The sequence below is a fragment of the Sinocyclocheilus rhinocerous genome, unplaced genomic scaffold (assembly GCF_001515625.1).
Source record: "Sinocyclocheilus rhinocerous isolate Xijiao unplaced genomic scaffold, SAMN03320098_v1.1 scaffold1296, whole genome shotgun sequence".
Classification (NCBI taxonomy): Eukaryota; Metazoa; Chordata; class Actinopteri; order Cypriniformes; family Cyprinidae; genus Sinocyclocheilus; species Sinocyclocheilus rhinocerous.
In genome coordinates, this window is record NW_015659405.1 from 109,956 (window position 1) to 122,786 (window position 12,831).

The 12,831-nt window shown below is 36.1% G+C and overlaps 1 protein-coding gene across 8 annotated transcripts; it reads right to left on the minus strand.

The window, feature by feature from the left end:
• Positions 1-1,997: 1,997 nt before the first annotated feature.
• On the minus strand, positions 1,998-10,462 carry LOC107723845 (ELAV-like protein 1-B). Of its 8 annotated transcripts, none has more exons than XM_016532559.1 (8): positions 10,290-10,462; positions 9,651-9,716; positions 8,829-8,891; positions 7,524-7,701; positions 5,177-5,280; positions 3,232-3,385; positions 2,918-3,143; positions 1,998-2,784 (listed from the first exon to the last, which is right to left on the minus strand). In XM_016532559.1, exons 2-8 carry the CDS (start codon positions 9,684-9,686, stop codon positions 2,460-2,462), a joined length of 1,086 nt encoding a protein of 361 aa, XP_016388045.1. In that variant the 5' UTR covers positions 9,687-9,716; positions 10,290-10,462; the 3' UTR covers positions 1,998-2,459. The 8 variants fall into 8 exon arrangements, with proteins under 8 accessions (XP_016388045.1, XP_016388043.1, XP_016388049.1 ...); XM_016532557.1 differs by having other exon boundaries at positions 7,524-7,704; XM_016532563.1 differs by lacking the exon at positions 8,829-8,891.
• Between the last annotated feature and the right edge of the window lie 2,369 nt (positions 10,463-12,831).

Genomic DNA, 12,831 nt, shown 5'->3' on the forward strand with positions numbered 1-12,831 from the left:
TAATGAGAGGATTCGTGAGCACGCAAATTTCAGCACTGCAGTGCATTGCTCAACGCTGCGAACACGTGTTATAGATTAAATAGAAACTCTGCATACGCTTGCACCTGTTAATCGTTTATATTAGTTCGTGTTGCTTTTCTGCAAAAAAAAAAACAAAAAAAAAGTTTTGTTTTCTGAGAAACGGATCAAAATGAAGTGAGTTTGATTAAAACAAGAACCAATATCTGCCAATGGGCTCAGAAAAATGCACTTAATTCCAAAGAAAAAATACTGTTCATTCCCCATTGACATATTTGTTTTTGTTTTAGTATAAACTAGAAGCAAGCAAGACTTAATATGCTTAATTTGCATTTTAAATAAATATAACTTGATTCAAGGATTAGATATTTGTACTGGAAAACAAGACAAAAGATATTCATTTTTGCAGTGCAAAAACATTTGCAACATTTAATGCCATAACTTCATGAATTTAAGACCTTTTGCTCTGATTTGAGACTTATTAATTTGTGAAAGGGTGAATTAGGATTTTTGGGACCCACAGAAACCCTGTATTTGCACATGCAAAAAATAAGGGATATTGAATTATCATTTTAAAGCAAGCCATTAAAATACTTCACCTAAATAGAACACCAACAACTGAACAGGAAACAGAGAAAGTATGCAGTGGTAATAATGATTGTTGCAGTCAAACTGGAGCTGCAAGGGGCACTACCGGGTCTGAATTCGGAACAACTTTTGAAACTATTGCTGCCAAAATTTTATTGATAATTTGTCTGCATACTGTACAGTGAGTCTGACAGACTGTCAATGAACCAGTTTAACCGCATGACTGCTAGTGTAGCTTTGTTAACTTTTGTAACCAACAGCTTTAGCAAACGCACTTTTACTGTAATCATAATTTAAAGAGTTCACAGGACTTGCGCACAAGATTCCTAAAAAGAAACATTCTTATACTCCACAAGTCTAATCAAATAATTTTTCAAGTCTGTTCATCTATACTTAAACATTTGCACTTAAACATGACAAAACTCAACACATTAATATAAATTAGATAATGTAGTATGTAAGGTTTGGCGAAGATAATCAGCAAATGAAAGCGGATTAATTCTTCAAAATTGGCCCATTATAAACACCCACACATTAAGCTAACTAGAAGTCTTTTTTAACTATTAACTGTAGAAATAGATTTTAAATCATGAAAAGTAGCAATACATGAAAAGTAACAATACATTTTTTACAACAAAACAATGGCATTTATTTGAATGAAAGACATGGAACATCTTGCTACAGGACTTTAGGTCACTCTACCAGTAAAGACCCAAAGCATGACTTGTACAATTACCGACATCAAACTTACCGACAAATGAACATGCACACAAGTATAGTGCTGATCTGCAAACCGGATGTTTACTAGTACCGTGTGATATCTAGAGAACAATTAAATACAATTCTTCACCTTAGTGTGGCTTTACATGACAAGGTCTCAAAAAGCAGTTTCAAATTTCACATTAAAATGTACAAAGCTGCATTTAGGATTGACTAAGTACAGAATAAAACACTACATTAAAATGCATTATTAATGTAAATTCCGCAAAACACAGCAAGCAAATGTGTAATTCTAGACTGACAACTTTCAGCCATGTGCCTACAACTCTGCTCCTATCAAGACTCAAATTCATCCAGAAACTTCCCAGACCTTTAACACGATGTGGGGAGTGAATTCAATGCTGCTTAAAAAGATCATGAAAAAAATATTTTAAAATGCTCCTTCCAAATAAAACAACAGACAAAACACAAAAAGAAACATGCCGTTAAATGCAAAACAAACTTTAATATCAAACAAAATATCTTGATTTAAAAAACAAACGCAAACTGCAGTGAAAAAAAAACAAACAAAAAAAAACAAAAAAGACATCCTAGATGACAATACTTGCGGTTTTAGATTTAACTTCCAAACAGGAAAACTAAAACACTTAAAGGCATATGCTTTACACTCCAGTTCTTTGGTCCTTCCAACGTTCTTTTACCTTACAGATGGGTGAGCAAGAGCACTGAAGAATGGGACTAGTCACCATTTACAAAGGTCAAGAAGAGGTGGGGATGTGTAGTCTGTACTGACAATAAAGCTAAAAGCTTTCACAATATAATATAATGAAGAAAACGGGACCAATAAGTCCAGTGTGATTAAGGGAAGAGGGATTAAAAAGGAAAGAGCGACAATGCCATGATATCTTTAAGGCATCATAACAGTTTACCAAAAAAAAAACTTCAGATATACATCTTAAACTTTTAAGTTGTCCAGGGTTTGTTCTCAACCCCCAGAGTAAAACACTAGCACTTATTTCTCCCTAACACAAATGTATGAGTATGTTTATGTAGACAGTCAACAATAACTGAAATCTTTAGAACAAACCTTCTTTCTGGTTCTCTTACAACACACAAAAAAACCCCCAGTCCCTTTACTTGTGAGACTTGCTGGTTTTGAACGACACTTGTAGGACTCTATCTCCCATGCGGTATCCGTTCAGGCTGGCGATGGCCATTGCTGCCTCCTCGTAATTTGTCATGGAAACAAACCCGAACCCTTTGCATTTGTTGGTGTTAAAGTCACGGATGACCTTGACGTTGGTGACAGCGCCGAACGGACCAAACATCTGCCACAGGATGCCTTCGTCTACATCTTGACCCAAATTGTAGATGAAGATACACCATCCAGAGGAAGAGCTGCTTGACACATTCACACCAGAGGCGCTGCTCATGTGGTCAACACTCATGGGTGAAAACCTGCCAGAGCAAAAAGCTTTTATTACAAAAGCTTTTCTCACAAACAGCCAATAATCTAATATATCTGATGCAAAAACTACAACAGAATGATGGACAACATTAAAACTACAGGAAGCGTGTTTGGCTGTCTCACCTGAAGCGCTGTGCCTGGTGATGAACAGGTCCACCGAACCGACGGGATTGAGTGTGGTACAGCTGAGAGAGCAGCTGGGAATTCTTGGTCTGGTTTGGATTGGCAGCAAACTTCACTGTGATTGGTTCAGAGGCACCAGCTGGTTTGGACCCATTAAGATCCTTGATGGCTTCTTCCGCTTCAGACCTCTTATCAAAACGAATGAATGCAACTCCACGCGACAGACCTGACAAGTAAGAAAGCCCCCCAAAATGAGTTGAGACCCAGAATACATTCAAATTGGAAAATTGCAGAGTGCAGGACAGAATTATTACCAGAGGCCTGATCGACCAGTATGCGGGAGTTTATGATATGCCCATACTGGGTAAACATGTCCTCTACATCCTTCTGCGTCATGGTCTTGGGTAAACCGCTGATGTACAGGTTGGCATCTTTGATGCTGTCAGAGCTTGGCCGGGCATATGAGACCTAATTTAATGGAGAAAAACTGCATTAAAAACCACTTCATTAATCCATCATAAAAGAAAATGTAAGTCGTCATCATGTTTGCCCCCATTACTGATGAAACTATGTAGTTCCATTGAGTATCCAAAGCATAACCTCAGATCTGAGATGCACATATGAAATAAAAATAAAAACAAACCCAGAAAAATAAATATGACTACTATTGTGTACTTCATAAAGGTATAAAGCAGCTTTTATAGTCTATGTCTAAAAAACAACTTTCAATTTGAATTAAACTACAATGCTCAAAAGTAAAAAACAAACAAACAAAAACAATGATAAATAAAATAAAAATAAATGTCTGGGACTTCAGCACAGGGCTTGTGTTCGGCACAATGTCATACTCAAGCAAATGACTACTAAAGTTTACACCTCCGTTTTTACACCACAACCACGCAAGAGAAATGAAAATAGCAGAATTGATCTTAAAGGGGACCTATTATGCAAAATTCACTTTCACATGTTGTTTGGACATAAATGTGTGTTGGCAGTGTGTGTACACAACCACCCTATAATGATAAAAATCCACCCACTCCTTTTTTTTAAATCCCCATAAATCATAAGCAACGTCTCCCAACTACCTGTTTTCAGAATTGGTGCTAATGTGATGTCACATTAGCCACAGGCTCCGCCCACGAAATTTGCTGTTTTAACATAGAACCGCCCTGAGCGAGTTCACAGCGAGTTGTACACAGTCCGCCATTGCTGCACTGACGCGAATGCCTCCCAAGCGTTTTAGGTGTTCTGTAGCTGGATGTATGAATCCACATAGCTCTCTCCATTTACTCCCGAAATCGGAGTCGCTGAAGACAAGGTGGATTAATTTTGTTTTCGAAGAAAATGCTCCCTCAACACTACCGAAATTCGTTTATGTCTACACGAATCATTTTACAGCGGACTGCTTTGTAACTCTTCCCCGGAGCACCAGCTCATTTGCATTTAAAGGGAAAGACACGAAAATGGCACGTTTTGGCTCATACCCTAAAAGTGGCAATTTTAACAAGCTATAAAAAATGATCTGTGGGATAGATGGCATCATGAGTTATTTTTTTAAATCGCGCCGTGCTACCGTCTGTGTAATTCATAAAGTGCATTTTTTTATGCACAGTACAATCAGATGACTGACTTTTAAACAGAGTGTGTTTTCTGTAAAGATAACAGGCTTGTACTAATAGTGGAGTGTTTATTTGCAAAGGCTAGCACCGGTATTGCCGGAGCTTGAGCTCTTGAAGCTCCACAACTCTTCCCCGGAGCACCAGCTCATTTGCATTTAAAGGGAAAGACACGAAAATGGCACGTTTTGGCTCATACCCTAAAAGTGGCAATTTTAACAAGCTATAAAAAATGATCTGTAAGGTATTTTGAGTTAAAACTTCACATACACACTCTGGGGACATCAGAGACTTATTTTACATCTTGTGAAAAGGGGCATAATAGGTCCCCTTTAAATGAACTACAAAATAAAAATGTCACTGACTTCAGTATAATTCTGTACCGAAATTAAACCATGCTAAGTCAAAGACAGCCAATCATACAGATTATAAGAGCAAAGACAACATGTCAGGAAAAAGAAAATTAAACTGAAAGCAAAGAAAAGAAAAAATAAAGGAACAATTGTGGAAACTCATGAAGTTGTTCATTCCTTACAGAAAGCAGGCAGGACTGGAACACTGTCCTAACTGCTTTGAGTCTAGTGTACCAACATGGCATCTATAATTTAACACATGGAGACAAAAACACCTCTTTGCACGTTACCTTGATAGTTTTAGACTGTAGTCTCAGGCCATTGAGTGTATTGATTGCCCTTTCTGCATCATTAGGGTTAACATAGTTAACAAATCCGTACCCTAAACTGTGGCCTAGAGAAAACAAAAGGGAAAAAAAACAAAATAAAAATAACAAACGTTCGTCCACATCCTGCAGACTATTCTCTCTGCACAAAAGAAACAATGCAAGCTATTCTTGTGAATGACAATTGTAAAACAAAAACAGTAACATGTTCATCAAAAACAAAGTTGACATCAGGCAAAGAAAACGGTTAGGATACAGAAATAAAAACCAAACACCAGAGTCTTCATAGAATAGTTTCTAGGAAAAAAAACATATACCTTCCTTCACCTCCTTAAAAATAAAAACAAAAAACATTAGTAGGCATTTATAAACGTTTAAATAAATAAAATATAGAATGTACATTACAACATAACTATACATCATATTTCTAAGTATATTCAATTCCATAGATAGTGGGATGCTGCGGGCAGAGAAAAAAAACAAAAGTCAAATAAAGCTAATGGCAGATGCATGAAGATGGCACCAGACTGACATCATTAGGCCTCTTCCAGGTACTCCACACTTCAACTGGAAATTGACAATTGTCCTCAAAAACAATAGGAAAACAAAAACAGCCAAAAGAACAAAAACACAACAAAAAATAAAGCACATTTGCTAATACACTTTGCACAGAACAAGACAGGATACCCACATCATTGGGGAAGAAAAAAAAAAAGTATTTTTCAAAATGTCAAATTAGTTTTTGCAATCTCCACACCAGAGTATGTGAGTGAAGTGGGAGCGGAGCGGCATGATTATTGACTGGAGCGAGGAGTGGATTTTTTGACAGTCAGAGAATCGTGGTTTTCACTCTCTCTGAGAGCGCTCCACTACCGCTCCATCACGAGCACAATTAATGCCAACAGTGCATAATATAACTGCATTTTATGAAGAATTCACACATTAAACATCATTAGCTAGCTTGACATATGTGGATCTCAAATAAGAAAGAAGGTAAAGGTTAAAGGGTGCTCGATTGCCTGGTCCGAACCAGAGCTCAACCATTCCTTTTAAGTGGACTCGGGTACGGTTCGCACCCGAGTTCGGAAGACAGCGTTCCCATCATCCAAACATACCGAACTCTGACGTCAAATGAACCCGGGTGCTCACCAAAAGTGCTAGTGAGAAAGCACCCATAATGACAGCGATGGACGTGCAGGAGGTTATATCTTAAGCATGTTTGTTTGTAGCATGTGGATACTCAATATTGATTGGGTGAATTCATGTTTTAAACAGTTTATAGTACAGGTACATTGCTGCATACGCGCACAATACACAAGCTCGCACATAACGTACAGATCGCACGAACATAGGAACATTCAGGAGTGCAGAATATTATTGTCAACGCTGTCCTGTGATTTATCAGCTTAAAAACTGAAAAGTTACAGCACGTTATTTCTGTTTCTAAAGTAACTAAAACCCTCAGCTTCGACATAGTAGAGAGACGATGCACAGACAAGCGAGTTAAACAGTAATTTAATATAGACTTCAGCTAATTGTAGTGTTCCAATAAACCACATTAAAACTAATCTTCTAGTATTGTGTTTATTTTTTGTTTAATATAATTTCTGAACAGAGCTTTGTGATATTTCAAAACGTACTAAAATACTTAAGCCGCAAACTTCGTCATGGAGCGGAGGGATGTTTCTGATCAGTTGAGCGAGGAGTGAAAAATGGTGAACCCAGAGCGGAGCTGGAACGGAGTGATTACTAAACACTTGGGAGTGCGGAGGGGAAATTGTTGCCGCTCCACTCTGCTCACATACTCTGCTCCACACCAAGAAAACATTTACAGAAAAACAAATGTGCTTGACTTCAAAGCCAAATCAAAACTCAGCACATTGTGGGAGGACTCCAAGTCTAATCAAAAGCTCAATATTGAATCGGACCAGTACCATCTTTACACCTTTTCAAATAGAGGGGGAAAAAAATAAACCAAATCAAAATATGTGAGCAAAATGTTTATTGGAGCATAAAACATACCACAGTGGACAGTGAAAAACTGCCACAATACTGACCCAAGCTTCAATAAACTGGTCAAAAGAAAAGGCAAAGATTTGCCTTAAATAAAAAATAAAAAAACACTTCAAAATATTGAAAAAAAAAAGTGCAATAGGACTTGTAACTGTGAAACCTTTGTTCCTCACCAAAAAAAACACAAAAAAATAAATGTTGGAAATATAAACAAGAAATTATGAAAACAAACAGCCTTTCTCTTCATGTATCACTATCACAGAAGAGAAAGCCACCGGCTCATTGTGTAGAGACGTACCTGCCATCTTGTCTCTTATGAGTTTGGCCGACTCCACCTCGCCAATGCTGCTAAAGAGACTCCGAAGCTCCTCCTGACTCATGTTCTGGGGCAGGTAGTTGATAATCAGGTTGGTTTTCGCATCGCTCGGCTCATCGCCCATGTGGTCCTCGTAACCATTCGGCATGTCGTATTCTTCCTGCTTCAGAAAAAGTAATGCATTGTGACCAAACCATCAAATTTACACTGGTAGACTAAAACCTAAAAAAAGAAATGCAAGTAGAATGACCAACAATATCTGACATTAGTCTACACACAAAAATAATGGCCAATTTTACCTTTACTGAGCTGGCACCCTTGTGTGAGTCTCTGTCATTACCCTGGTTCTGAACCTCACAAACCTGCAGAAACAAATCAGTTGCAACATGATATAAATATAGACCTAATAACACCATGCAATATATAGCTATTTGCACTTTTGTTTTGCTAACTGTAAATCCTGGCCTTTATACTTACACTACGCACAAAACCAATAAAGTTGAAACTAATATAAACAAATACTAAAATTTTGTTTTTTTTTACCAAAACCAAAATTTAAGTTTTCATTTAGCTGTAAACTGATTAAGTTTTTATAATTAAATTTGCGCTGTTCAAACTTGGTCTGCTGTAATAGTAATACCAGTAATAGTAAAGTTCCTCAGCAACAAGCCACCTTTTTATATTTTTGCTGAACATATTCTTCTACTTTTTATTTTTGGTCATGGTGAAGTGCGTCTTCACTGCTAACGCTTGGCTGATGTCGTTGTTGCATGGATAAAATAGATGCTGAAACTGTTAAAACGCATCAGAGAAGCACTAATTAAACATCACTATATCAATAACTTCAGCTCTCCAAAACTATTTTGGCCATAACCAAAAGTTTGTTTTTTGCTGTTACAGACAAATATATTCTTTTACTAACATTCCTGTGTAAAACCACTTGAAATTCCCTGAAATTCTTCACAATTATCAATCAAATAAACGAGTAAACCAAATAAACCAAAACACCGATTGTTCAAGGCAGCATAAATTCTTCATATATGGAAATTGAACTATAAGGTAACTCACCATTTCACTGAAGAAATATAAGTAAAGTAGATTATAAATACTTACTTTTAAATATCTTATGTGTCCTCTTCTGACGGCCATGTAGACACTTTAAAGCTTCAAAATCTTAGTCTGAAAATGAAAAAAGTAAATCGTAAAAGGCCTTGCAGTAAAAGCATTCTCTACTAAACGCTGCCTCGTTACGAGCCGTAACGTTACATCAATCGGTTCCAATTTTACCTTTACTGAGCTGGCACCCTTGTGTGAGTCTCTGTCATTACCCTGGTTCTGAACCTCACAAACCTGCAGCAACAAATCAGTTGCAACATGATATAAATATAGACCTAATAACACCATGCAATATATAGCTATTTGCACTTTTGTTTTGCTAACTGTAATTCCTGGCCTTTATACTTACACTACGCACAAAACCAATAAAGTTGAAACTAATATAAACAAATACTAAAATTTAGTTTTTTTGTTTTTTTTTACCAAAACCAAAATTTAAGTTTTCATTTAGCTGTAAACTGATTAAGTTTTTATAATTAAATTTGCGCTGTTCAAACTTGGTCTGCTGTAATAGTAATACCAGTAATAGTAAAGTTCCTCAGCAACAAGCCACCTTTTTATATTTTTGCTGAACATATTCTTCTACTTTTTATTTTTGGTCATGGTGAAGTGCGTCTTCACTGCTAACGCTTGGCTGATGTCGTTGTTGCATGGATAAAATAGATGCTGAAACTGTTAAAACGCATCAGAGAAGCACTAATTAAACATCACTATATCAATAACTTCAGCTCTCCAAAACTATTTTGGCCATAACCAAAAGTTTGTTTTTTGCTGTTACAGACAAATATATTCTTTTACTAACATTCCTGTGTAAAACCACTTGAAATTCCCTGAAATTCTTCACAATTATCAATCAAATAAACGAGTAAACCAAATAAACCAAAACACCGATTGTTCAAGGCAGCATAAATTCTTCATATATGGAAATTGAACTATAAGGTAACTCACCATTTCACTGAAGAAATATAAGTAAAGTAGATTATAAATACTTACTTTTAAATATCTTATGTGTCCTCTTCTGACGGCCATGTAGACACTTTAAAGCTTCAAAATCTTAGTCTGAAAATGAAAAAAGTAAATCGTAAAAGGCCTTGCAGTAAAAGCATTCTCTACTAAACGCTGCCTCGTTACGAGCCGTAACGTTACATCAATCGGTTCAGAGCATTTCAATATTTTCCCCAATGTTTGCACTATCTTAGGAACATCAACAAAATCACTCAAGTCTACTATTTACAATTAAATAAACGTTTACTCTTCGATTTATTTACCCTACAAACATAAAACAATGAGGAGCTAAATGCTAAACGCATAGCTAAACGTACGCATGGATGCTAGGCTAGGCTAACCACACTAAGCTAGGCTGCACACGGGCAGCGCGAACAGTTACAAATAAATAAATAACAACATTGCAATAGCACCATAACCCACACATAGATTGGTTCCATTATTAGCTAAACTCGTTTTGCAAATTATAATGATACTTTCAACGCTTCAGGCCGCTCTTTTGAGGCCCGCCAGTATTGAAGCTAACAGCGCTCGCTCGAGAGGGCGTGCAGTCTGCACATTTGAAAAAAAAAATATCACAGATTATAACATAAGAATGGCATAATTTTCAAACCCAAATACACATACCTTCGTTTCCTTTGTCCTCGACCGCCGTTGTAGTAGAGCGAGTCACAAACCGTGTTGAGAACAAAGCGGAGATCTGCTCTACCTACTTCGAGGTCGCGCGCTCTAGCGGAAGTGAAGCCACACCTCCTTCCGTCTGGAGGAAGAGATGCTGCGGAGTCACAGCCCAATCTGAGCACATCACACCAGCGTTTTAGAGCATTGACAGTGTATTTATTTGTTTGCAACGATCTATTTATTATGTTTGATAAATTATTATGTAACATCGTTTATATAAATGAATACAGCATGAAATATAGGTAGTTTTAAACACATCTAACGTCTGTATCAATCTGTACCCCATTCCTCCTAAAATGGCGATGGCCTCAACAAATTCAAAATTATGCTACGTTTTTTTACCCCCTTTATTTCTTTAGAAAATTGTGACATTGACATTTTGTGTTTTATTTATTTGGAATTATTAAAACGTATGCATATTAGCCTGTGCATAAATTAAACATATCATGCATAACATATGGTGAGGTGGGGAAGTTGTAATTGTTCTATATTTTTGTTGTTCTTTTTGATAACGATGTAATCAATTTTATGTGAATTTGTCAATTTTATGTAATCAGTTTCACATATTTAGAATATGACACTCTAACTTAAAATTCAGTTCATATTTTTTATTATTAACTTTTAATTATCAAAAAATTCATGACCAAAATTTTCAGAATTAACATCAGTTGAACCATTTTTTAGCACGTCAGGAAATAAGTACCGTATTGGCCCGAATATAAGACGACCCTGATTATAAGACGACCCCCCTTTTTCCAGATGTACCTTTTGGAAAAAGGCTTTTTAAAAACCAAATCTTGTTTTTTCTCAGTAAAACACATTTTGTCTTCAATTATTTTCATATTGCATATTTTTCCTATTTTAATTTTTGTTTTGAAAGTATGGTAAAAACTGGTAAAATGTACCAACAATCACATTTAAAAAATATACACTTTTTGATATACCATAAAAAAAACAAAAAACAAGTAGCCCATCTGAATTAGGACATTTAGTAGCCTACCAAAATCTTATTAACAGTAGAAGTTAAATCTTACTGTAGTCTTCAAATCTGGGTACTGTCTTACGTTTTAAAATCACAAAGGGAGTTTGGTGCCATCAGGCTAACGTGACAGTCACGACTCATGCAGCTGTAAGGTTTTCTTTCTCTTTTGTTTTTACTCGCGATCTTTACAACACGCATTACATTACGTATTTCATGGCACACTCGTTTTATGCGTATTTGGCGCCACCTAGTGTTGTGGGTGTATTATTGACATGTCAAAGTCTAGACCCTGAATATAAGACGACCGCGTTTTTTCAGATGTATTTCCAAGAAAAAAATATCGTCTTATATTCGGGACAATACGGTAAATAATTTCCTTTCCAGTTTTTTTTACACTGGCCTACAGATTTAGTTACATTTTTTTTGGTGCCAATTAGGGACATAATATTAAAAACACTGAGGTCAATAAATAGCCTTTCTTAGACTCATTATTAAAGCATCTGATAGCATGATTTATTAATCTTGGAAACATGGAAACTCCTGCTCAAACATAAACAGAATCTAAACAACCTAGAAACATAAACAACTTGCAGTTGAACACAGAATTGGGAAGGTTACTTTGGAAATGTAATAGGTTACAGATTACAAGTTACCCTATTTAAAAGGTAATAAGTAGTGTAACTATTTCAATTACTTTATTAAAGTAATGTTACTGATTACATTTGATTACCTTTCTAAATTTCGAATGAATGTTTTCAACTGTTAATCATTTTCAAACATTTAACCTAAAAAAAACAGAGATAGTTATATGTAGTTATATTTAAGAGAAAACACAATTCGAGATCATTTTACAGCAGTAAAAAAAGTTTTTCTTCTAACTGATATAAAAATAGTAAACATCTACATACTATTCTTTTTAACACTATGTGTGTGTGAAAGGAAAACATGTTCACATTTCTCAATAACAGAAGCAAGAATAGATTCTAGTTTCATATTCACTGACAACTGAAACAGACTCCCCCAATGTATCTGTTATAACATGCATGGTATTTTTTTTAAAGTTATATTCCACCAAAAATATTGTTTAGACTCAAAGACCAATCATTGTTTAGTTAAAGGGGTCATATGATGCGATAAAAATTTTTCTTTTCTCTTTGGAGTGTTACAAGCTCTTGGTGCATAAAGAAGATCTGTTAAGTTGCAAAGACTAAAGTCTCAAATCCAAAGAGATATTCTTTATAAAAGTTAAGAGTCAGCCACAAAACGGCTCGTTCTAACACGCCCCCACATCTCTACATCACTATGTGGGAAGATTTGCATAACGCCGCCCAAATGTTCACGCAAAGAAAGAAGGCGTAACTTTGATTCTCGCTGTAGTATTGTTGTTGCCGCCACCGCCATGTCGTGAAGGCGCTGTGTGTTTTGTTGTGAAAGCGAAACTACTTTGTTTGGTCTTCCAAAAGAGGACGATATCCGCTCACTCAAGCCGGCCTCCGCTCACTCTAG